This window comes from Nuphar pumila, chromosome 17 (genome assembly GCF_984573655.1).
Source record: "Nuphar pumila chromosome 17, dmNupPumi1.hap1.1, whole genome shotgun sequence".
In the NCBI taxonomy this organism is placed as follows: domain Eukaryota; kingdom Viridiplantae; phylum Streptophyta; class Magnoliopsida; order Nymphaeales; family Nymphaeaceae; genus Nuphar; species Nuphar pumila.
The window spans coordinates 79,852,635-79,880,082 of NC_143265.1; the positions used below are offsets into that span (position 1 = coordinate 79,852,635).

The following is a 27,448-nucleotide window of genomic DNA, read 5'->3' on the forward strand; positions in this document are numbered from 1 at the left end:
GGAGTTTTTTTAAAATACATCTATATTAAAGAGAGTATGTTCTCGTAAAAATATCGTCATAAATTTGCGATATTTTCAAGACGTCGCCGATATTCATCTGGTGCGTTCCAGAGTTGACCCAGTGCGGCATCTCTCTCTCTCTCTCTCTCTCTCTTTGAGCGATGCCTTCCGATGCCTTCTCTCTCTGCAACCCCTCTTCCCCGTTAACCATCGCCGACCCTCGAAAGCCCAAGCGGCGGAGATCCCCCGCCGTCGTCTCCTTCTCTGGCGAGGAGCGTCCCTCCCAGGAGGAATCCTCCACGGTGAAGGTGTTCAGAAGGCGGTGGAACAACCACGAGAGGAGGAGGGTCAAGCACTCAGTCACTCGTCGATGGGTCACGAACGAAAACCCGATCTCCCCACCTTCCGAAGGTTCGTGCAACACACCCCTGAGTTCCCATTTGGAAAAATTCAAGCAAATTCTCGTTGTTGGTAAATTCGAGTTTTTACCGTTCGAAGCCGTAGAACGTGTCTTTGTTTGGGGAAGAATGGTGGAAAAGCGTGAGTTTGAGATTTTTATGGCCTTTTGATGAAGTGTACAGCGAACTTCTTTGGTGTGAATTGGAATCGGTTCCAAAATCAACTGAATCTGTGGATGGTTGCTTCTGCCATATTTTGATTTTAGCCGAATTCTGTGATATTGTTATGTGTGGATGCATTTTCCGTGTTTTCTTCTTTGATGACCATACTTATCCTATGTGTGATATTATTACTTTTTCTTTTTTGTTTTTTTGGTGCTTTTTGGTTCGTAATTTTATCTTTTTTTCATTGACTTTAATCGTTTTATGCAGTGGTGAATTGCCTTTTTTTGCGTCTTTACTTGCAGGGGGTGTTTAAATGCATCCACTTATCCGTAAAAGTAGGATAAGTTGAGAAATGATTTTCTACTTCATCATGCAATGTTGTCCATCCTATCCTACTTTTTATGTGCAGATGGGAATATTTGTTGTCAAACATTTTTGGCCAAACTTGATCGGATAAACGCTTGTATTCACATTGATGGTTGACTAAATAAATCTAGTATCAGAAAATATGACCGTTATAACGACGATGGACTATCTTTGTTTCATTTCAGATTATATTCTTTGCTAGTTGAAGTCACTAACAGGCCTGATTTGGATCCCTAAATTTGCTTAATGCAGTCAAGTTTTAGTAAGACGTATTAATCTCGTTCCTATGTTTTGTTAGGTTTGTTGGTGATACTGGATTTATTTATCGGCAACATTGTCGTTTAGCAGCAACCATAGGAATAATATATTGAAGCTAAGGAAATATTGGATCTGATGCTTTTGATATGTAACAAAAGGGTTTGCAGTTATGTTTAGTTTCCATTTCCTTTTCTTTTAATCAAATTATTTTGATGCTCCACCGACTCTAAAAAGTCTTTCCTATATTGCATGATTTATCACTAATTCATTAGATGGTTCTATAAGTAACATTCCTCGATTAAGAAATTATTATTGGTATGTTTTTTTTTCCTGGGATATTAGCATGTTCATAATGGTCACCGTTCATCTTTTTCCTGGTAATACTGATTGACAACTTTTCAATATTCATTACGCCATGCACTTAGATGTTTTCTTGAACTCCTCAACAGACAAGTTCTTGATCGTTTCGTACAACATCCTCGGAGATGATAATGCTTCAAAACACAGGGATCTCTATTCAAATATTCCTTCCTATTTTCTGAAATGGGACAGGCGCATGCATCTTATATGCAAGGAACTTAGAGTGTGGCAGCCTAGCATAGTGTGTCTGCAGGTATGCATATTTAACAATACTATAATTTACTTTTTGAGATCCAAATTCCATATGAAATCATATAATAATACGTCAATGATGGCTAGCTTACTGTTGCATCTCACAGAGCTGATGTCTGTACTTGACTTTTTTTTTAAAGGAGGTAGACAGGTTTAATGATCTCATGTATACTCTAAACACCGATGGCTATGTTGGTAGCTATAAGGTTGGTTTCCAGGGGCCTGAGATTGCTATATGTTTTGTCATTAGCCACACTACAGTGGATATTATTACTCACTTGTGCCAGTATATTCCATAATTTTCCTTCTTGGGCAGTTTGGTAACTATCTTTTTGAGCAATTACCATTTAATAGTTGTTTTATTTGTCAGGGGCGCACTGGAGAGGCTGTGGATGGTTGTGCTGTGCTTTGGAAAGAGAATGTGTAAGTCTAACAACTTTTGCAACTGGATTTTTTCTTTAAAGAGTATGCCATGATTCTTAAAAAGGATTTTACTTATGAGGTACTCAATTATGGTAGGTTTCACAAGCTAGAGGAAGAGAGCATTGAATTCAGAGGGTTTAATCTTCGAGACAATGTTGCTCAACTTTTTGTTTTTGAGGTAGAAAAGGATTTCATTTGTTTCAGTTAGTCTAAATTTAAGGTTCTTATTTCTTAATCTCTTCAGAAGGGAAAAAAGGTTGTTGATTCTTGGTTCCTTTTCTTCATGCTTTGATATTCTATACATTTGAAAGCTTCCACAACATTAGTTACTGAACTAGACACATGATTATTTAAGCATTTTTAGATCATGAAAAGTGATTGTACAGAGGTGGAAAATGAAACTGAAAAAGTGGGCCACATATAGCAGTTATCATTGAGCTACAGTCATGGCTATGTTGATCACAGATTATGTGGAGACACTCTAGGTTTAATAATAGGATGCATGCACACTACCTTCTATAAATCAAGTTGGTTGGCACTGTTGCTTTAATCCATGAATGGATAATTCTTGTATTGATTCATTTTTTATAGATCATGCCATATTAGCTTAGAGGAGATCAGTATGCTCATAAAAATTTCCAAACGGGGTTTCTGCTACTTGGCATCTCTTTTATTATTGGCATTTGGAAAAATATATATTTTTATGCAGTTCTTAAATTTCTGGGCTCATCTGGATCATTATCATGAAACTTTAAATTGTCACTATAAGGCATGCTTTTGAGGTTAATTTTGTGAGATTTTGCATTCTATGCACCACGTATGTACTAGGTAAAACATTTGTTCTAAGTTGCCTGTTTATGATGTCATTATCTGGGAGCTGCATACCTCCAGTTGCTGTTGAGGCTTGGCAGTTCATACCAATGTTTTCAAAGTCGATCTGAATCAGCTGATTCAGATCCAAACTGCCCCTTTACAAAATGAAACATGGGCCGCTTTGGGCAATTTAAAAAATTGGCAACAAAAACAATCTTTGAAATGGTTGGTTCAATAACAATTCGATTTGGACCAATTTTATCGTTTTTCTGAAAAAAACAATTCACTTAGAGAACCAATTTTAGCAACATTGCTCCATACTTTAAATTGTCTCATGAGGCAACAAATAATGAAAAGTATGATTATTACAATGATTCACATCCTATAGGAGTGGTAAAAAGTTAGAAGCATTGCTAGATTAGTAGACTCACACTATCCTAGTTGAAGGCTCTCTGTTCTGGATTCAACCAGACTAAATCCTAAATTGCAGCATGTAAGGGATGAAAGCATAGCTGCACTGTGTTGGCTGATGGTCCTTGGCTTTTAGTCCGCTGGAGTCTGTCCCTGAGCTTACATAGAGAGATTGATCCAAGTAGTCCCTTGATTGTTTTATCTTTGCCATCTTATGCAATTTTATGTTTAAACTTTAAAGATTATTATGCTCTATCTTATGAATGAATAATTTGCTTATACTTTGATTGGACACTGCATATCTTACAAGTTTTGTTCAGGCAGATGAAAGAAGCTAAAAAGAGAAGGTTGGTGGTTGGGAATATTCACGTTCTTTTCAATCCAAATCGAGGAGATATCAAACTAGGCCAAGTATGTGGATTGACTTCATCACTCATGTTTCGTTAAGGTTTGGTTAGTCCTTTCCCAAGTATTGAAGATATGAAGCTATCATAGCAGCTAAGCTAAGCATGGTTCTTATTGCAATATTATCCATGATGTCTTAGAAGTATGGACTAGCATTGAATTCTTTGTTCTCTGTGGCTCCTTATTGTGTTGCTTTGGTCACAGATTTGGTTATGGCCCAAAAAGATAAAAGTGGTTTGTGACTTGCTGATTCTGTAGTATATAGTATATACACTTGAATTTGGGACTGAATTATTTTTATTTGTTCATTTCAAATGACTATTTGAAGTGCACCTCATTACACTACAAGCAGCTAGATAGTACAGTGTAATAACCTAACCAAATTAATCAATACTTGGTAGTTCAAATAACCACCATATCTGGATGTTTTAAAATAAGATTATCTTTCTTTTGCCAGCTCCGCTTGCTGTTGCAGAAAGCACATGCCTTATCACAGAAATGGGGCAGTTTGCCTATTGTGCTTGCTGGCGATTTCAACAGCACTCCACGGGTATACATGCTGATGCAAATTTTGTGTACTGGTTTCCTGTGAATGATTTTTTCTTTTGAGTTTTCCCTTGTCTTTCTTCCTGTAATGACTCTGAAGGGCTTTCATTACCATTATCAACTTGTGATTGCAGAGTGCACTTTATGAGTTCTTGGCATCCTCTGAGGTGATTGTGATGAATGGTCTTACTAGTTTTTCTTAGTAAAGTGAATCATGAATATATATTTCAACCGTTGCTGTTTTCGAGTCTGATCTACTTGAAATAGTCAGGAGCTGAACACCCTGATGATTATGTTGTTTTACAGATAAACATTACCACATATGATAGAAGGTGCCTTTCTGGCCAGATTGGTTCTAAACCATCAAGGGGACCATATATTAGAATGGGCAGGTATACTGTTGATGATAATTTCAAGAAACTCATTTGGCTGTATTTGAAATTTTAAATAATTCCTTTCCAGTGAGCAAGACAATGTCACATAATACGATGTGTAGCATGGAAGTTTCTTTAGTTTTTTTTAATCCAAGCACTTCTTACTCTCTGAACACATTAGTATTACATTTCAGATTTTCCAAATATGATTGGACTGAGGAAGAGTTGAGAATTGCATCAGGAAATTCAGAGTGTGTAATCCTGGAAAATCCATTGAAGCTTTACAGCTGTTATGCCAATGTGCAGGTTATTTTATGAGACGTTATTTTTGAGCCAACTTATGTAGCCTCTGTTTCAAATTCTGATATAAAATGACATTAAATATATTTATCTATTGCCTCTAGGGCCTGAGGACAAGGGATGCACATGGCGAACCTTTAGCTACCAGCTATCACTCAAATTTTCTTGGAACTGTTGACTATCTATGGTAGTAAACTTTCTTTTCAGGACCATATCACGTTTTATATTTTTTCCTCTTTATCTCACTCGAAACATATACAGGTATTCAGATGGTCTTGTCCCCACAAGGGTTCTTGACACTTTGCCCATTGATGTTTTGCAAGAAACTGGGGGCCTACCAAGTAAGGTATACAAGTTGTTTATTGATGGAAATCTTTGCTTGCTTCTTCCTATGGGCTAGTTATCTCCTTATGCATTATGAGTTAAACTAAAACATGTTCATTCTCATGTTATATTGTTCTCTTTATTTTCTCCATTTTGTGCACCCAGTTGGTTGCGTATATTGTAATCCTTATTGTACAGGTAGGGCTTAAATCCTTCCTTGGGGGGAAAATGAAACTGTTCTTCACACCTGAGTTTTACATTTTTTTCAGAAGCTATGATGTTATTTGAGGGCTTTGTTCCAATCCAGTCACTCTAGTGAATATTGTCATGTTTGTACTTGACAAATTGCAATCCCTTGCTCTTCAGTTGCTGTGATGGTTGGGTTATGGGCATTGTCTAGAAAATGAAGGGTCACTGATAACTATCCTCTTTACTCTTTAGAGGATGAAAGTCTTCCCTAATTGCTATCCTCAAATTTCTATATTTATCTGGAACTTTTTGCTTCATGGCTGTCCTGAAGTCTATGTCACATGGGTGCGGGTGCGGCACTTTCAAAAACCTTGGGTGCGGGGGTGCGAAAAATAAATAAATAAATAAATAAATAAATAAATAAATAAATAAATAAATATATATATATATATATATATATATATAGAAGGGGGGTCCAAAACTGAAACTTCTAAATAAAATCATTTAAAACTTCAAAATATGGGTTTAATTTACACGTTGGACTTTAGGAGACTTTTCCTATTCTCAATTAAAGCTTTTAATTTCCAAGATAGATTTTAGGAAACCGTTTTCTATTATCAACACTTTCCAAAGCTGCCTTGTTGAGAAACTCGTTTTATGTTTTTGGTGGATGAGAGGAAGTTTTATTACTATTAAATGAGAGAGAGAGAGAGAGAGAGAGAGAGAGTTTAATGAGAATTTATTCACTTGAAAATAATGTTGTTCAATGCATTTTAAATGAATTTAAAGCAAGGGCCTCTTTTTTTTTTATTTTCCAAATCAGATTTTTTTAATCCAAAAAATGGACCAAAATGACCCTGGGTGCGTTGACCACACCCAGGGTCGGGTTGACCGCACCCGCATCGCGTTGACACGGGTGCGGCACCTGTCTTGGCGAATCCCTGTGACATAGCCTGAAGTTCAGGGCCCTACTCAGTCTACAGTGGAGACCTCCTGTCACTCTTCTATATAATTGGCCACTCTTGTTCCATTAGCCTCATGTATCATCTTCATCTCATGCTTAAACTATATGAGTAAAACAGTAAATGCTTTTATTTTCCAACATCCTACTTCTTTTGGTTCTAGAACTTTCATCAATGGAAAGTTTCCTGGCCTACCATCATGGTATCATATCCATCTGTGATCTCGTGAATGGATTGCCTTCATTCAATCTGCAGTAAACTGTTTGTACTTTAACCAGTTCTAGATATGCTGCTGCAGGGCTTATCCATGGTATCATTTTTCTTCACAGAAAATAGGGCGTTATATAAGAAATAGGAGGATGTCTTCCTGTTCATACTACTACCCCTAGCCCCATCAGCCGGCAGGCCTTTTTGCCTTTTTTTTTAAATGATGTATAAGTGTGATTACATCTGTACCAGGGTTACCGGAAACACTATAAGAGGGTGGGAAATGCGTTTCCAGGGCAACTGTTTCCGAAATGGGAAGCACAACATTTCTGAAACGTTTGGGAAAAATCATGGGAAATACATTTCCCATACTACAGGAAGCACACTTCCCATATTTGGGAGACATGTTTCCCATGCGTTTCCCAAACATTTCCCTTTTGTGGGATACATGTTTTTCATTTTTTTATTAATTTATTATATTACTTTTTTTAAATATTTCCCAGTCATTTCTCGGTTCGTTTCCCGATTCATCGGCCGTTTCCCATTTCACATATGCTTGAAAAACCATGTTTCTTGTTTCCATTTCCGTTTCCCTTTGTGGCAACTTTGATCTGTACTATGTTACCTAGACATGGATACAGATGTTGGGTCAGACACTGATATGGTGTGTTAGATATGTCCAGGCCTAAAAAAGTAGGTGACCAGTGTGTGTTTCTGTGGAATGTCTTTGTTGCAGATATGTGTTTCTGTTTTTGATGAATCAAATAAAACCATAAAGATATGGTTTTTGAATATGAATCGATCAAGGTGCTCATAGTTTTAGATAAAATTAATAAAACAATAAGACATGTTTAGATCAAAATAATGAAATCCTGGAACTAAATTCACAAAGAAGACTTGAATATATGAAGTAAAAGTGGAGTGCCCAAAAGTGTCAGCCTTGGTATCAGTGTCACTGAGTGTTGAACACGAACATGACTGGTTTGTAGAGGTGTCCAGGTGTCATATCGTTTTTATATCTCCTACATAGTATTTGTTATTATCTTGGATGAACAGTGCCATACTTTTGTGATATATGGATGTGCCTATATGCAATTTGGTTGGAAATTGGAATAAATATCATGCATCTTTTTGGAGAAACTGGAAGAAGAGCATTCTAATCTCCGTAATGGTACAATTCAGCAATTCTGTAGCAACAAAATTGCATCCAAGCGTTAGGGAAAATATTCAATTACCAAACTGTGACATGATTGCAGGGATTTTGTAGCTGACACCTCAGAATTAGGTGTAGGATATGACTCCCTTGAAGCTAAGATGTTGCAACTTTACAATACGTCCACAAAATCTTTACCTTTAAGATTGGTGAGCAATGAGATGCCATTCCTGATAATATAAATTGCTGTTTTAAAACCTGCAAAAAATTGGTTTACCAAGCTATTGTTCTTTCATTTTTTTCGCCTCTGGGCTGGCCTGTGATCACTGATGTACATGCATAGAACCACAAGTTCATCTCTTCCCTTGAATATGAACTGTGAACAAGAAGATATCCATATGATAGTCTTCATTTCATTTTTTTGATATTTACACGGAGAAACCACCCCCAGGATCAGGGACCTAGCCATGCTGGCTCTGCCTGCCATTCTTACGATCACTATCCTGGCAGCACAAAACTCTGTGGGCTTACCCCTTGCCCCCAGGGAGTCACCACTCTTTGGCTTGTGCAAGGGGTGACTCCCATGGGATTTGAACCTAGATCTCCTGCCTAGCAGCATAGGCCCCATCCCACTACGCCAAATCCCTTTGGGGCTCTTCATTTCAAAAATGCATTTGCAAGTCTTTGTGGCTTATGAAGTGGAAGCTTATTCCATATTATCTGTAATATCTTTAACCGGGTGACTTCAATGAATGCTTAGTGTTACATCCGGTGTAAGTCGTTTAGGTGGTGCAATTGCCACTTAATGGCATCACAGTGATGCCAGTGCACTCGAATGCTCCTGCGCAAACCATGCAGAACACATCTATGTGGTCAAATTGAATCGATAAAGCTTGAATTTTTGATTTCCAGATATCCAGATCATTAGTCTGTGACTTCAATAGCACTATATATATATATATATATATATATATATATATATATATATATATATATATATATATATATATATATATAACAAAATGCTCTACACATGGAATTGCAGACTATGAATATAAAATAAAGGTCCAAAACATGTTAAAGATATATAATTAACTAACAATTAATAATGGAAAAGTATATAGCATAGTTGCAAAAAGCGCCTCAGCTCAAGGCGAGGGCCTTTGAGCCTTGAGGCGTGCTGAAATAGCGCAATTAAACTAAGGCGTGCAGCTCATAGTTCATGAGGCGTATGCTAAAATTAGTAACAAACATGTAAGCAGCATAAAAGCAATCAACAATAAGCAATAGACAAAAAAAACATGTTAAACATTACAAAACCCTCCCAAATATTAAAAACAATTGAATAAGCAGAGCAAACAACTATCAACGGATGCTAAATAATTTAAAAATAATGTAAATTCTTAAAATAAAGTGCTAAAACTAACATCAAACATGTATCCAACATAAAATTAATCAACAACAAATGCACAAAGCATAAGATATTGCTATTGTCAAGCATAGTAAACATGTTACTTTATAAAACCTGCTCAAATATTATTAAGACTAACAACAAATATGTATCCAACATAAAATTAATCAACAAATGCACAAAGCACAAAATACCACTATCGTGAAGCATAGTTGCATAGTAAACCTATTATATTACAAAACCTGCTAAAAAATTAAAAAGAATTAAATAAAAAAGCAAACAATTTCCAATATCAATAATTGCTATGTCAAATGGGTGCGGCTCAATTTCAAAAATTTTGGACACGGGTATATATATATATATATATATATATATTTAAAAAAATATATCTAAAGACTGTGTTGTTGCACAGTCTTTAGCAGACTGTGCAGCTACACAGTCTGCTAAAGATTGTGTTCTGCAGTCTGCTAAAGACTGTGCTCTGCACAGTTGCTAAAGACTGTGCTCTGCACAGTTGCTAAAGACTTTTTCTACTACAGGCTGTGCAGCTGCACATTCTGTCTGCTAAAGACAGATGCAACCGCACAGTATATATATTTTTAAAAAAATATATAAAAGATAATTTTTTTTAGCTTTTATACATTTTTTGTCCTAAAAAATGGACAAAAATAGACTCGGTCAAAGTTAACCAAGTCCAAAATATGGATGGACTCGGTCCAGGTGCATTGACCGAGTCCGACACCTGTTGACCGAGTCCGCCCCGTGTTCGAAGCCGCACCCATGTCCGCACCCGTGTTGGGGCGTGTCGACGCGGGTGCGTCGCCTCCCAAGCTGAGTCCGTGTGACATAGAATAATTATAACATGAAATTAAAAGAATATGAAATAGATAAGTAATTACAATAAATCAACAATTTCTATGTAATATATTAAAAAGTGTTACACTAAATTACTTGGCAAATACTCCTTTCTCTTTTGTTTTGCCATCTTTATACCAAAAGATCTAGTAGCATTGCTATAACTGCGTAATTGGTCATAGATATTATTTTCTCATACTCATAGCGTATTGTTGGATTAAGATATAATCTAGCTGCATGTAATAGTTGGTGCAATTGTAACTCTCATCTTCTATCCACTATCTCCCAAATTGAACCATATTGTGTTTCCTTATACTTCAAGTTTACTTATCAAGTAATAAGAGCCACAAATCAATGCATGAAGAAAAATCAGTGAAATTAATTTAATAAATTCAATATAACTTATAAATTTCAATATATATTTATTTGCTCTTTTGCACGGTCCATCTTCTCATATATGTATTGTTAAAATGTAAAACTGTACATATATATATAATAATATAATATTATATATGTATATATTATATAAATATATTTTTCATTTCTTTCTTTTCTGTAATTTTTTTCCTTTATTTTTATTTTTTGTCTTTATGTCATCTAGTTCAGTTTGAACTAGAATGACTGTCGGACTTTACTAGCAATAGAGCTGTTGGACTGACACAGTCCAACAACTCTAAATAGAGCTGTTGGACTCTGTCCAACAACTCTATTGAGTCCTCTTTCAGCTGTGTATATAAAGGGGTGCAACCCCTCTTGTATTTCATTCCAATGCTTCTTAAGCAATTGGTTTTTCATATCAATAAAGAATACATTTTTATTTTTATTTTGTTTCCAGTTATACCCTTTTTAAGGGTTATGCTTTAGTGTCATTCTTGACACTTGCCCTTGTGAATCTAAGCTCGTGTTTCGAAGATCCCCATTTCATTTCATGGTATCAAAGCTGCGGAAGTAGTAAATCTTGAGGAAAAGCTGCCTCGGTTTCCGTGCCCGTTTGCAAAAGTGTTCGCCACTTGAAGAGAAATGTTTTATCACTTCATTGGGGAAGATTTCACATCTTGTTGTATTGTTTTTTATTCTTTCTTTTTCATTTTCCTTCTTGTTTCTCTTCTATCCCTATTCTTTCTCTTCTTGTAATCGATGGATGACAATGATAAAGTCACCATCATGCCTATGAAACTAAGCGATACAAACTATGTAAAGTGGGCTTCAATCATGAAGCACCATATATGGGGAAAAGGCCTATGGGGGATTGTGGATGGTTCCGATTCAGAACCTAAGCTATCTCTTACTAAAAAGGAGGGAGATAAAGAGGTCCCTCTATCGGAAGAAGAGAAAATCAAGGCTATTGCTTCATACGAGAGGAAATGGAAAGAATGGAGAATATCTCATGCGAAGATAATGTCATGGTTTATCAATAGCGTTGACATTAAAAAATGCTCAAGTCTTGCCAAATTTGATCATGCCGATAAGGCATGTGAATACCTTAAGAATATGTATTCCCTTAAAGATATTGCACACGTGTGCAACCTCCAAGAAAAAGTTTGAATAATGACACAAGGAGACAAAACTATTCGTGAATATTACAATGGGTTGTCCGAACTTTGGGAAGAACTTTCCCTTTTAGAACCAAAGTGGTATTGTGTCGAAGACATCGAGCTTCGTCAGAAACAACTCGATGCTGAACATTTTTACCAGTTTATCACTGGATTAAGGCCGGAATTTGAAACCATTAAATCGGCCCTACTTCATCGGGAAAAAATTCCTTCTATTGTTGAAACTATTGAAGAGTTAACAATTGAAGAAAATTGCCTCCGGAAAGGTTCTTTAAAAATTGAAGATGATTCCATTTTAGCCGTGTCTAGACCAGGGAATCATGTTCGATCATATAGGCCTCCTCACTTTAACCGACAAAATGGTGACTATGATAAGAAGAAAGTTATTTGTCATCACTGGCATGAACCGAGACACTACATGCCACAATGTCCCAAACTTAAGGAGCTGAGAGAAAAAAAAGCTGCAATTGCTGGATCGGAGCCTAAAAATTAGGATGCACCAGTTTCCCTGACCCAACTAATAGAGATTCTTCAGCCTCTCATCAAAGGTGCCTCTTCCTCATCTGAAGCTTCAACCGGCGCAACAACCTCATCTTTTTTTGATCCAGGTAAAATTTCTTGGCTCCTTGACTCTGGTGCATCTTTTCATATGACCCCAAATAATCAAAGTCTATCCAAATCGGTTAAAAATAAAACAAGTGTGTCAAGGGTCTTTACTGTTGATGAGACTTCTCTTGAAATAGAAGGAATAAGAAATTTTGAAAAAAATTATAAAACAAAGAAATTTTTTATTCCATAAATTAGACATGTTCTCAAATTAAATTTAAATCTTTTATCTGTATCTCAAATTTCTGATTATGGGTGTAATATTTCCTTTTCTTCTCATGGTTGTTGGGTACAGGATCGCCAGTCAGGCAAGCTGATTGAGGAAGGCCATAGAGAAGGAGGACTCTATTACATGGATTTTTTGGAAATGCCGAAGAAAGTTTTTTGTTATAATATTCAAAAAATAGAGTTGAAATTATGGCATAAAAGACTTGGTCACCCACATATAGCCAAAATCCAACATTTTTCAAATCTAGAAAAATTTTGTAACTCTGAATTATTTGATTGTAAAGATTGTATTCTCGGCAAAATGAAAAGATTACCATTTCAGAATAAAACCTTTTTCTCTTCAAGACCACTTGAATTAATACACTCAGATGTTTGGGGTCCTGCACCAGTAATTTCTAAAGGAGGATTTGTTTACTATGTTATTTTTGTCGATGATTTCTCCCGACATATGTGGATTTACTTTCTCAAACATAAGTCTAAAGTATTTTCATACTTTCAAACTTTTCATAATATGGTTAAAAATAAGTTTCAAAATGATATTACTATTTTTCACACAGATTCAGGGGGAGAGTTTTTATCCATAGATTTTCAAAATTATCTTAAATTGCATGGCATCACATATCAAAGATCTTGTCCTTATACACCTCAACAAAATAGACTGGCAGAATGAAAACATCGCCATATTATAGAAACCACTAGGACTTTATTAATAGCAAATCAAGTCCCGAAAGACTTTTGGGCAGAAACTGCCTTACCTGCCACCTATCTTATTAATAAGATGCCATCTTCTTCGTTACAAAATATCACTCCCATTGAAAAACTTATGAACATTTCTCCAGACTATTCTAGACTAAGAATATTTGGGTGCAAATGTTTCATATTTACTGACAAAAATGATAAACTTTTCCGTCGTGCGATTCCTTGTGCCTTTTTAGGATATGCTGAAAAACAGAAAGGTTATAGATGTTTTGACTTCAAAAATAATAAACTATGTGTTTAGAAATGTTTCCTTTCTTGAAAAGGAGAGCTTTTTTTATTTTAGAAAATTAAAAGACGTCACTAAGTACTCCTTTTTGCTAGATCTAACATCAACATCTGATGAATATGACCTTGACTGTAACTTTGATGCTGATAAAAGAATTATTGATCTTAATGTTAAAAATGAAGAAGTTCATAGAGATACTAGTATTCAATATTCCAGGCGACACGAGTCTAATCTTCCATGTGCACTTAAAAAATATTCTAACATTCCAACTAGACAATCATCCCGAGTCTCGAGGCCTCCAGGAAAGTTTGTATCATACGAGTCTTTCTCACCCACATATAGGGCAATTATTGCATTATTTCACTCATATGAAGAACCATTCATATATTTTTAAGCAAAAAGTGATATCAAATGGATAAAAGCCATGAAAGCTGAATTAGATGCATTTGAAAAGGCTTCTACATGGAATATTCAAGATCTTCCTCCAGGGAAGAAAACTATAGGATGTCGATGGGTTTATAAAATTAAAACCAAGAGTGATGGTACTCTTGAAAGATATAAAGCCCGTTTAGTAGCCAAAGGTTATGCCCAAGAATATGAGATTGATTATGAATAAACCTTTGCTCCGGTGGCTCGTATAACAACTGTCCGAACCTCAATTGCCTTAGTTTCTATCAAAAAATGGTCTATTTTTCAAATGGATGTCAAAAATGCTTTTTTAAATGAAAAGCTAGTTGAAAAAGTATACATGGAACCCCCTCCTGGTCTAAGTATTCCTAAGGGTAAAGTCCTTCGCTTAGAAAAAGCTCTTTATGGACTTAAACAAGCACGAAAAGCTTGGTATGATAGGTTTAGTCGTGTTATGATTGATATTGGTTTTCAATTCTGTTTAACTGACACTGCTTTGTTTATTAAGAATTCTGATGCAGGGATCATTGTGCTTCTTCTATATGTGGATGATATAATCATCACCGGAAGCGATAAACAGGGAGTTGAAAGTTGAAACAATCAAAACACTTCTTAAATCTCATTTTGAAATGACTGATTTGGGCTTGTTGAGATATTTTTTAGGCATTGAAGTTGCTTATTCTCTTAGAGGATATTTATTATCTCAGACTAAATTTGCTTTTGATATTGTTTTCAGGTCTGGTATTACTGATGATAAGAAAGTTGACACTCCAGAAGTTGTTAATGTTAAAATGAAGATTGATGATTGAGAACTTCTTGCAGACCCTACTCCTTACAGACAACTTGTCGGGGCACTTTCTTATCTATCCATTACCAGACCAGATATAGCACATGCTGTTCACACAGAAAGTCAATTTCAACATGCTCCTACTTCTGTTCATATGGGAGCAGTCATGCGTATTATCAGATACATCAAGTCCTCTCTTTCACGAAGACTTTTCTTATCTTCCTCATCTTCTCTTGATTTAATTGCATATACTGATGCTGATTGTGGAGGTGATCTCAATAACAGACACTCAACCACTGGCTTTTGTGTCTTTTTAGGGGAACCATTGATCTCGTGGAGGTGTAAAAAGCAGCAGAAGGTATCTCTCTCATCCACTGAAGCTGAATACAGAGCCATGACAACCACTACCATGAAAGTAGTTTGGCTCCGACAACTGCTTGCTGACATGGGAGCTGAAGTAACAAAGGCTTCACAAATGTGTTGTGACAACAAAAGTGCAATATACATTGCCAATAACAGAACATTCCACGAACGCACCAAACACATCGAAATGGATTGTCACTACGTCAGAGAGGAATATCTACACGGGATAATTGATCTGCCATATGTCACTTCAGAATATCAGTTAGCAGACTTCTTTACAAAGCCTCTCGCTGCTTCTCGATTTCACTTTCTCTTAGACAAACTTTCGCTCATTGTACCGTAAGTTTGAGGGAAAATGTTAAAATGTAAAACTGTACATATATATATAATATTATATTATTATATATATATAAATATATATTTCATTTCTTTCATTTCTGTAATTTTTTTCCTTTATTTTTATTTTTTGTCTTTATGTCATCTAGTTCAGTTTGAACTAGAATGACTGTTGCTAGTCAAGTCTTGTCCAACAGCTCTATTGAGTCCTCTTTCAGCCCTTTATATAAAGGGGTGCAGCCCCTCCTGTATTTCATTCCAATGCTTCTTAAGCAATTGTTTTTTCATATCAATAAAGAATATATTTTTATTTTTATTTTGTTTCCAGTTATACCCTTTTAAGGGTTATGCTTTAGTGTCATTCTTGACACTTGCCCTTGTGAATCTAAGCTCGTGTTTCGAAGATCCCCATTTCATTTCATGTATCCCATGGCCGACTTTTCATTGGTATCAACCAAGCAAAACATCTCAACTAAATGACCCATTATTCTGCAAGCTTGACTTATTCCAGAATTTTGTTTGCAACTCTTAACAAGATTATTCTTTGGTATCTCTGTAATGAATCAAGGATACACAAATATAAAGTCAAAAGACGTGCAAACACACGAATCGAAGTCTCTAATGGACCAATTATAATCTCATAAGAGATGAAATACAAACACAACAGTAAGGCATAAAAGCCTATTAAAAAACAAAAGGTTTTATAATATCACAACAAATGCTTTATAAAAAGCATACTTATAAGGTAGAAGTGAGGCTCTATTTATAGAGCCTCACCTTAATGAATGGGAGGCGGTCCAAATCATATTTATGACTGTTGGGAGGCAGTTCAACGTCTAGTTGGACTGTCTCCCAACAGTAAAAAAATACTGACAGTAAATAGAAGAAAGACAAAAAACATAAAATAAAAAAATAAAAATAAAAAGTTACATTTCAGTCTCTAGTGGACTGTTCTAAATATAAAAGACAAAAATACCATTGTCGAGTATTGGTATACATTTAATTTTAACACTCTCCCTCAAACTTACAGTGAAATCGCCGAAAGTTTGTTAGGAAACAAAAATCTAGGCAAATGAAGAGCTTTGGTGAAAAAGTCTGCGATCTAAAATTCAGACTAAACATATGGCAACGTAATAGTCCCCTTCAAATATTCTTCGCGAACATAGTGGCAATCTATCTCAATGTGTTTTGTTCGCTCATGAAATGTATGATTGCTGGAATGTATATAACACTTTTGTTGTTGCAGCATAATTTTGAAGGCTCTGAAATATCAACTCCCATATTTGAAAGTAATGCTCGCATCCACACAACTTCAGTGGTTTTTGTAGCCATTGCCCTATACTCAACTTCAATGGAGTATAAAGACACCTTTTGTTGTTTCTTGCATCTCCAAGAAATGAGGGAATCACCTAAAAAGACACAAAAACCAGTAATTGAGTGGCGGTTATTGGGATCTCCTCTCCAGTTAGAATCAATATAAGCAATAAGATTTAAAGATGAGAAAGAGGATAAGAATAACTATTTAAAAATAGTTTTCTTGATATATCAAACTATTCTCAACACAACATTCATGTGAACTGATCTGGGTGCATGTTGAAACTGGCTGGCATTGTGTACAACATGTGCAATATCAGGTCTAGAAATAGAAAGGTACATTAGTGATCCGATAAGTTGCCTATAAGGTGTTGGATCATCTAATAGTACTCCATCTTCTGCTCTTATTTTTGCATTTATCATCTCAGGTGTGTCCGTACACTGTGTCAGTGATTCTCGAACGTGCAACAATATCTGCTGCAAACTTGATTTGAGATAAAATATATCCCTTTGGTGAGTAAGCCACTTCAATACCTAAAAAATATCTCAAAAAACCAAGATCAGTCATATCAAAAGATTTTTTAAGCATAACTTTAATTTATTTAATTTTATTTTGATCATTGCCAGTGATGATCATGTCATCAACATACAAGAGAATGATAATAATAGAGGTACCTATAGATCTTATAAACAAAGTAGTGTCAGTGAAACAGGATTTAAAACAAAATTTCAACATGGTATTACTAAACCGATCATACCATGCTTTAGGGGCTTGCTTAAGCCCATACAAAGCCTTTTGAAGTCGAAGAATCATACCATTTTCAATAGTCAAACCGGCAGGAGGATTCATATACACTTCTTCATTTAAATTTTCATTTAAAAATGCATTTTTAACATTTATCTGATAAATAGGCCATTTTCTAATGGATGCTATTTCAACTAAAGTCTTAAGTCCTAACTGTGGTCATACGCGCTACTGGGGCAAATGTCTCATAATCTATTTCATATTCCTGGGAGTATCCCCATCCCTTTTTGTTTTGATTTTAAAGACCCATCTACACCCTATAGTCTTTTTTTCCCTTGGGAAGAGGTTGAATTGTCCAGGTATGAGCTTTATGCAGTGCATCTAATTCTATCATCATGGATTTTACCCACTCGTCTATGTTTTTAGCTTCATTATAGTTAGATGGTTCATGATATAAATGAATAGCTAGAAGGCAAGCCCTATAGTTTGGAGTAAAAGATTCATATGATATAAATCTAGTTGGAGGTCTATGAATTCGTGTAGTTTCTTCAATATTTGTTGATTGATTATATCTTTCAAAGGCACATGGATGCTCCCCAGTATCTCGTCTGGAATAATGTAAGAGATTTTGGAATGATTCTCTTTCTTCACTAGAGCGTTGATAGACTCAAAAAATTTAGTGTCATTAACAATTTCATTATTTTATTTAGGTAATAAATCAAATAAGAAAGCATGCTCGGTTTCTTCCTTGGGTTTTTCAAAATCAAATCCATTTTCTTTTTCAAGAAAAATAACATTTCTAGAAACATAAAGTTTGTCATTTGTTTCATCATAGCATCAATAGCCTTTTTGATTCTCGGCATATCCAAGAAAGACACATTTTATGGCTTTCGGAGAGAGTTTGTTATATTTTTCAAGAAGCACAAAACATTTACATCCAAATACCCTTAGTCTTTTCAAGTCAGGAGAAATTTCAAAAAGTTTTTCAATTGGAAATTTGTTTTCCAAGGCTTGAGAAGGATTTCTATTTATTAGATACATTGCGGTAAGTGTGGCTTCGGCCCAAAATTGTTTTGGAACATTCTTTGAGATAAGAAGGGTTCTAGCCGTCTTAATAATGTGTCAGTATTTTCTCTCAAAAATACCATTTTATTGAGGAGTCCTTAGACAAGATCGTTGGTGTAAAATTCCATGAGTTTTTAGATATGATTGAAATTCATTTGCGAGAAACTCTCCCCCTGAGTCAGAGCAGAAGACTTTAATATTTGTTTTAAATTGGTTTACAACAAGGTTATGAAAAATTTTAAAACACAAAAAAATATCTGATTTAAGCTTAAGGAAGAAAATCTAAGTATGTCTATTGAAATCATCTATGAATGTAACATAATATGAATATCCTCTTTTTGACATAACGGAAGCGGGACCCATACATCCGAATGCACCAATTCAAAGATTTCACTAGATGAGGAAGTTCTTGATCCAAAAGGTATCATTTGCATTTTTCCACGTCTTCCTATACAAAATCTTTATTTTTACAAAAATTTTTCAAAAATGGAAAATAAGATAATTTGGATATACTTGGATGTCCTAATCTTTTATGCCAAAGATCTAAATCCATGTCTTTGACATGACTACAAAAAAGAGTTTTTGTGTAGACACAAAGAGTTCATATAATAGAGATCTACTCTTCTATGGCCTTGCCCAATCAACTTCCTTGACTGGAGATCCTGCACCTAACATGCCTTATATGAGAAAAAGACTTTACACCCATTATCAAAAATTTGAGAAACTGAAAAAAAGTTTAAATCTAATTTTGGAATAACCCTTACGTTTGGAACAAAAAAATTTTTTGAAGTGTTTTTAAGATTTCCTATACTTTTGACTTTTAAGGAAGTGTCATCGACGGTTGATATACATGAAAGTATGAATTGGTGCAATCAGATAGTAGGGATTCATTATATGTCATATGAAAGATGCTCTCGAATCCAAAATCCAAGTGAACTTACCTGGAGAAGAAGAAGAGATGGCAACACCCCGATGTAGAAGGAGTAGCCTTAAGGATATGTGAAACGGCCTCTGCTATTTGGGCAATTGTCAAATCATTGAAATTGCCTTTTTCTTGATATCTTAAATTTCTTCACTTAGAGCTGCTACTTTCTTGAATTTGGGGCAATTCGGTCTTATGTGTCTCGGTTCTTTACAATGATACAAATGATTTTGCCCTTGTATCCACCCTTGTATCCTCTATGATGTCCTTTCCCATTATTTTTCTTTTCAAAATGATGGGGTTTATAGGTTTTTACAAAGTTTTTGAGCCTTGCTATGGCAAAAACCTTATCATTTAACTTGTGCATGCAAAGTCTTGTTTTCTCTTGGCAAATTTGTGCAAGAGCATCATTTATAGAAGAAATTGAGGTCCTATGAAGTAAAGATGACCTAACTTGTTCAAATTTCAGCCGGAGGCCATAAAAGAAAGAGAAAAGATTTTTTCTTTCTATTTGAGCTTTTTTCATTTCAATAGCCAAACCTTTTCATTTAGGTTCTAACATGACTAATTCATCCCAAATAGGAGACATCCCAAATAAGAGACAAAACCCTATAGAAATCTCTCACACTTTTGTCTCCTTGTTTAGCATTACGTACCTTGTCTTGAAGGTAATATAATCTAGCCATATCTTTTTGAATGAAGGAATTCTTTAAGAATATCCATGCATCACATGCCTTCTTGAATTTAATGATGTTGGTGGCAATCTTAAATTCCATTGTATTAATAAACCATGAGAGAATTTGAGCATTGTTTGCTTCCCAATCTTCCAACTTATCTTGGTATTCTTGTAAAGCCTTTTTCTTTTCTTCTTCGAACACCACTTTAACTTGATCTCCTTCTCTTGTCAATTTGAGTTGGGGTTCGTTAGTAGAACCACTAACAAAACCCCATAGCTTTTTTCCTTTGATGTGATTCTCCATTGCCGTCGCCCACATCAAATAGTTGTTCTCATTTAGCTTGTATGTGATGACGGAGGCAGAATCTCTTTCTCCCATAGTGACTTGCGAAGATTTGAATAGAGGAATGACTAACACGAGCGTGAAGATCACTACCACAAGAGGATCACTAAAGAAGTTTTTTAAACAACCTTCGCTCTGATACTATGGAATGAATCAAGGATGCACAAATATAAAGTCAAAAGACTTATGCAAACACACGAATCGTAGTCTTTAATGGACCGATTATAATCTCATAAGAGATGAAATACAAACACAACAATAAGGCATAAAAGCCTATTGAAAAACAAAAGAGGGCTTTATAATATCACAACAAATGCTTTATAAAAAACATACTTATAAGGTAGAAGTGTGGCTCTATTTATAGAGCCTCACCTTAATGAATGGGAGGCAGTCCAACAGATGTTGAACTGCCTTCCAACGGTCATATTTATGACTGTTGGGAGGCCGTCCAACATCTAGTTGGACTGTCTCCCAACAGTAAAAAATCGTTGGACTGTCTCCCAACAGTCAAAATTACTGACAGTAAACAGAAGAAAGACAGAAAACAAAAAATAAAAAAAAATAAAAGTCACATTTCAGTCCCTAGTGGACTGTTCTAAATATAAAAGACAAAAATACCCTTGTCGGGTATTGGTATACATTTAATTTTAACAATCTCCTCCCACCAACAGTAGCTGCAACATTACTCTTGAGTCACTCCTCCCCAAGAGCCATATATCTTAACTCTTTTTTTGATTCACGCAAGCTTTGAAGAGTAAAAAGTCTAGTGGTAAAACACGTCACAACTGACATATGTGGCTCCTTTTTCGTATACGTTCTCATCAAATGCAATGATTGACCATGAGCATATATATATGTTAAGACTCTCCAAATGGACTCAACATCCAACCCGAGCAAGTCGCATCAAGACTCTTCAAATGAAGGTCAATGTGTCCCTCTCAACAAGAACTCCTCTAAAGACAAACATGTCTCTCTTAGCAAGGACTCCTCTGAAGACAAGTTTCCCATTAAGGAACAAACTCTTGTTGATAATAATAAGGTTGATAATGATGAGGTTTCCTCTTGTATTCAAGACTCCTCAAAAGGAGGTAACGTTTGTAACGTGTTATATAGTGGAGCTTTATCTTCTTCTCAGCGTTAAGAAAGCGTTGAGAGATTGAGGATCATGGACATAGGTCTTTGAACCGAAACACGTTACATTTTTGCCTTCATGTGATTGAGCATTTTTTATCATGTTCTTGAGCATGTCGACATCTTAGTCATGAACCTTTGTTATCACGCAACAATCAATTCTTTTATGGTATCAGAGAAAACTCTTGGGCAAATGTAGAAGTCGGTGATTGGTTCAAATGGCATCTTCAATTTCTGAGATAAGTTCTTCTGTCGGTTTGTCTTCTGTTTCTTCATCCTTGCCATCTCCGAGCTCTGTTCAATATTTGCTGTCCATTAAGTTGACAACAGAAAACTACATGTTATTGGAGTTGCACTTTATTCCTTTTCTCGTCTCTCATGAACTACAAGGATTCATCGATGGTTTTAATCCTTGCCTAGATCAATATATTTCTCAAAATGATTCCCAAAAGTTAAACCCCGAGTATTTCTCTGGAAGCTACGAGATCAAGATCTTTTGAGCTGGATAATCTCCTTTCACTGAACCTGTGCATATGCAAGTTATCAGTTGAGATCTTTTGAGGTTTGGAAGGCTTGGCGAGAAGGGTATGCTGCCTATTCTCATTCTAAGGTCATGCAACTAAAGGGTCAGCTGCAGACCATAAAGAAAGGTGACAAGTCCATACAGGATTAAGAAAGCCAGATCGATCGACCATTAGTTGGTCATGGCTAGGAAGCCCGTTGATGACGACGACATGGTGATGTACATCTTTAGAGGCCTTCCACACGAGTTTAGCTCTTTTTGTATCTCTGTGTCGACTCGTGTTGAGTCCATAACCTTGAGTGAACTACACCACTTATTACTTGCAGAGGAATCTCAACTCCTAGATAATGAAGAAAAGCCAAGCCCTGTTGAGGCTAATTTCTCTAAAAAATAATTTCCAATCTAACAACAAAGGAAATCGAGGAGGTTTCTCAATTCGTGGTGGAAGAGGTAGAAATTGTGGCAACAAAGGTGGTCGTTTTTAGCAGTTCGCTGGCCATGGCAATCAAGGTCTCGGGTCAGTGGTACGACCAACAGATTGTTTGTCAATTGTGTGACAAGAAGGGACATTTTGCCAAATCATGCTACTCTCTCCCTTAGAACCAGCGGGACAGTGATCCACCTCACGTCTATTCAGCAGATTTTTAGGGAACTAGCTCGAGTGATACATGGTACCTGGATTCTGGTGCGTCACATCATGTCGCTCTGGATTTGAATTCCTTAAGCCTTCACAATGAATACAGAGGCAATGACTTCGTGAAAATTGAAAATGGTATAGGTTTGAATATCTTGCACATTGGAAATACTTGTGTTTCCTTAAATTCATCTTGAAAGATATTTTACATGTGCCCGACATTACTAAACGGTTACTCTTTGTTCAAAGATTCACACAAGACAATGGAGTGATTTTTGAGTTTCACCCAAATTTTTGCTGCATCAAGGATTGCAAAACCGGACAGGAGATTTTTCGAGGAGCTAGTAAAAATGGTCTTTATTCCATTAGTTTTGATGATTGCAATAAGGAATCTAATGTTGGTGAACGTGTTTCTCTCGATCAATGGCATAATTGCCTTGGTCACCCATCTTTTAAGATTGTTAAGTGTGTTATTAGTCGTTTTGGTTTACCTTTCGTAAATAAAAGTGTTTTGCATGTTTGCCCTGTCTGTCAAATGGGAAAGTCGCATAAACTACCATTTGCTGTTTTTTGTTCATTTTGTGAAGCACCCACTTGAGTTAGTCTACTCCGATGTTTGGGGACCAGCCCCGATCTTTGGAAATAATGGCGTGAGATATTATGTTGTGTTTGTGGATGGTTTCTCAAAATATTGTTGGATATACCTGCTATCTCATAAATCCGACGTTCTGAAAGCTTTTAAAAAATTAAAAAATCTTGCTGAAAACACCACCGAACACAAAATTAATTCAATCTGATGGAGGCGGTGAGTTCCAAAGTCTGATTCCTTATCTTGCTCAGTGTGGTATTCAACCTCGCGTGTCCTGTCCATATACTCAAGAATAGAACGGTACCGCCGAACAAAGACACCAACACATTGTGGAGCTTGGTCTTTCCCTTATGACCCATGCATGCGTCCCTACTCGATTTTGGACATATGCCTTTTCCACTGCAGTCTATCTCATGAATCGTCTACCTACTCTCAACTTGAAAAATAAAACCCCACTTGAAATTCTTTTTAAAAAGAAGCCCAATTATGTTTTTCTTCGGACTTTCGGCTGTGCATATTACCCTAACCTTCATCCTTATCGGTCTCACAAACTAGAGTATGTATCCGGTTTACATATTTTTCTTGGCTATAGTCGTACCACCATCGTTGTATCTCTTTGGTCCCTGTTTCTAGTAAAACTATTATCTCTCGTCATGTTGTCTTTGATGAAAGCTTGTTTCCTTTCAAATAACCACCTTTGTCTAAGCCTCCTACACCTCAGCCGACTACTACTCAGTCCATCTTCCTCTTAAGTCCACCACCACCTGAACCGACCTCTCCTATCCCAGCTACTTCCGGCCCTCATATTGAGCCCCTTCTCTGCCAAAGGTTGCACCTTCTCTGCCTACTTCCAGTTCTCCTGACCGTCCCCCTCACCTCCTCCTCCATTGCACACTCACACTATGGTGACCCGGGCACAGGATGACACCTTCAAACCACACTTATTTCTCACTACTGTGCACTCTCTTCCTTATGCTCTTCTTTTCTAGTTGTCAATGAACATTGAGCCCCGTTCCTTCAAACAAGCTTCTTCTCACCCTGCTTGACAGAAAGCCATGCTCACTGAATATCAGGTCCTTTGTCAAAACCACACTTGGACATTAGTTCCTCCCGACCACGTCCGAATGATGTTGGCTGTAATGTTAAGACTCTCCAAATGGACTCAACATCCAACCCGAGCAAGTTGCATCAAGACTTTCCAAATGAAGGTCTCTCAGCAAGGACTCCTCTGAAGACAAGTTTCCCATTAGGAAACAAACTCTTGTTGATAATAATAAGGTTGATAATGATGAGGTTTCCTCTTGTATTCAAGACTCCTCAAAAAGAGGTAACGTTTGTAATGTGTTATATAGTGGAGCTTTATCTTCTTCTCAGCGTTAAGAAAGCGTTGAGAGATTGAGGATCATGGACATAGGTCTTTGAACCGAAACACGTTACATTTTTGCCTTCATGTGATTGAGCATTTGTATATTTAGATATTTTTCTAAAGTTTTTTTAAGTTTTTAAAAATATATTTTTGAGGCTTACACCTAGCTTCATATGTTGGTGGAGCACTTAGCTATGCCTCAATACTTTTCACATTGGTATATAGTTAACATTGACTTCTTTTGATCTTGAGTGTTTATCTACATATTGATTGGATCATGAAATGGATAAAATGGGCCAATTCAAGTTCAAAACTCAGTTGACCCACACCCAAATTACCTATGTACCAAGAGGGGTATGATGGGCTGATAGAAGTACCCATGTTACATAGCTCATTACTCATAGACTCTACAGTCTACAATGCTCAATGACGACATGACTCAGCTGGGCTCATCTGAGATTTCAGCTCAAGGTGCCAGCTCATCTGAGACTTCAGCTTCAAGGTGTCTGGAGTCACTTGGGCAGTTAACGAATATTACATGAGTACGATATTCTGTGTCTAAAGGTACTTGGGCAGCTCGTTTAAATTACATTATTCTGGGAGAACACTAATTAACCGCCCATGAATTTTTGGTTGTCTTATTGGCCAATTATTATGAAATGGTGCACATTCTGCTGTTTATTTTATCTTTGGCACATGGGTTTATCATCTTGGTGATGCTAGGTGCATATGCCACTTTATGCTTTCTGATGCCAGATTCATGGCATTCTAATTTTCAGTTCTTTTGGAGAATTTTTGACTAATTAATCTTGCTGCCACACCCTACCGCTACAGTTAGGTTTTCTTCTGCTTCCTCATGTTAAAAGGAATTTTTTGTCTTGGCAACTTGTTTCATCTTGCATTTTTGCCTTTGAATAAGAAGTGCATTTGCTTTCAGAAACTTGGGAGCGATCATCTTGCCTTGGTGTCAGAGTTTGCATTTACAGAAAAATGAAAACAAACACAGACAAAATGGTGAGCTTGATGATTATAGCAGAATCAATAAGAGCAACATGGACAATGTCATCATCAGCAGCAGATGGCTCCAGATAGAACAAAGATGGTAGGTCACCAGCCATGCAGCTTTTTTCGAAACCTCAAGCAGTGGTTGTCGGTGTTGCTTTCATCTTCTGATGGTCATGAACCACATCATATTCTGCAGTGGAAACTTTATACCCAGGTCCATATCTGCTGCTAGCAACACCAGCATGCGTCACTCCCAGGTACATCAATTGTGTGAAGGTCAACATTATTATGAACGCCTCCAGTGTTTTCTGCAATCAACAGGGAACTCATGAGGACAATATTTAAATGGAAACCACTGTATCTCTGAACTTGTCAAAAATAACATTGCTGGTGTTTACCAGATGCCCACCTCGATTGCCCATTTGAATCTCCTTGCATGCCAATCGGCAGGGGAGACGTTATTTCTGGCTACAATGTCTTGCTGTTATTACATTCTTAGTGAAAATTGCATACCCAAATACTAGTGCTGTTATGGTCCATGAAATCAGTTCAGAGGTGATGGCTGTCACGAGGTTGTCACTCCTCCAAGCTCGTAGGTGCATTGCTCCAGCAAATATTGACCAGACGCTGGTAACTCCAGCCAACAATGAAACAATCAGGAAGTAATAAGGGGGGAAACCTGAAAATACAACTGATCGATGTTTATGAATTCCAAACAGCTGTTATTTTTCCGATTTCAGGCAGGTAACTTACAGGGGTGAGACTGGCTATCGATATACTTGTCCAGAGACCAGCCCGCAAGTGCTAGCACAACATGATACATGACCCAAGTTGAGACCAAGAAATGGGTCTCCAATGCTTCTGCTCATGGTCCCTGCTGCCATGGCTTTGATAGACTAGCTGCAACTCAAACCAAAAGGAAATGGTGGTAGTTTTCTTTGTCACTTCTCATTCTTCATTCTTGGCTTAGTTTATATATGAGCAAGTGGGAGAAGCATTGTGTGGGGATGGGCAGTTGTTTCTTCTAAGTATGGACGTGGGGTTGATGGGGTACGTGATTCACTTTCATCTGATAAATTGGGCCATAACGTGGGGGTTCTCTTTTTACAAACTTAGCTCTGATTCAAAGAAGCGGGGTTTGCAAAAGGTTTGGTTATGGGTTGGATTATGGTAGATCCAAATCTGAACCTGGAATTTAAGCATTATGTCTGCATCTGAGTTTGGATCCGAATTGGATTGGATATAGCAGGGTGAATTTGGATCTGCATTTTATGTGGTAGTACCGAATCCGGTAGAATGAAGGTTGGAAACCAAAGCATTTACAATTAAAAAGTCTACATAGATTGAATTGATTTGGATTGAATACATATTTGACATGAAATATTGATCCAAATACAGGTATGGAAAAGTCCAATAATAAAAGCCTGATTCCAAACCAATCATATAGCCGACCAAAATGGACGTGTTGCACCCCTAATATAATTTTAAAGGGATGTGTGGCTAATGGCTCCACCCAAACGAGTCAGGTTGGCTTAACGAGCTGTTTCTGGGCTTTCCCATCCTGGTTTATGACTTGACTGATTCACAATGTTGGGCATACTAAAGATGCGAGTGGGTTGGAGTTTCACTCCAGGATTCACCCAGATTTGACCTCGTATAAGGGGATATGGACAGCTCATGTCCGAAACTGGATCGCA

At 36.6% G+C, this 27,448-nt stretch overlaps 2 protein-coding genes across 6 annotated transcripts; one reads left to right on the plus strand and one right to left on the minus strand.

Moving 5' to 3' along the window:
- Positions 1-120: 120 nt before the first annotated feature.
- LOC149812408 (carbon catabolite repressor protein 4 homolog 3-like) lies at positions 121-26,158 on the plus strand. Of its 5 annotated transcripts, XR_016428595.1 has the most exons (14): positions 121-411; positions 1,637-1,800; positions 1,940-2,005; positions 2,170-2,222; positions 2,319-2,400; positions 3,771-3,857; positions 4,309-4,401; positions 4,532-4,564; positions 4,704-4,789; positions 4,966-5,077; positions 5,176-5,258; positions 5,333-5,417; positions 25,684-25,848; positions 25,948-26,158. XR_016428595.1 is itself a non-coding variant. In XM_089993691.1 (13 exons), exons 1-13 carry the CDS (start codon positions 162-164, stop codon positions 25,738-25,740), a joined length of 1,251 nt encoding a protein of 416 aa, XP_089849817.1. In that variant the 5' UTR covers positions 121-161; the 3' UTR covers positions 25,741-26,158. The 5 variants fall into 5 exon arrangements, 4 of the variants coding, with proteins under 4 accessions (XP_089849817.1, XP_089849818.1, XP_089849820.1 ...); XM_089993691.1 differs by having other exon boundaries at positions 25,684-26,158; XM_089993692.1 differs by lacking the exons at positions 25,684-25,848; positions 25,948-26,158 and adding an exon at positions 14,689-14,781.
- LOC149812409 (membrane protein PM19L-like) lies at positions 25,883-26,574 on the minus strand. Its single transcript, XM_089993044.1, has 3 exons — positions 26,505-26,574; positions 26,243-26,430; positions 25,883-26,059 (listed from the first exon to the last, which is right to left on the minus strand). The coding sequence occupies exons 1-3, from the start codon at positions 26,572-26,574 to the stop codon at positions 25,883-25,885; spliced, it is 435 nt and encodes a 144-aa protein (XP_089849170.1).
- Between the last annotated feature and the right edge of the window lie 874 nt (positions 26,575-27,448).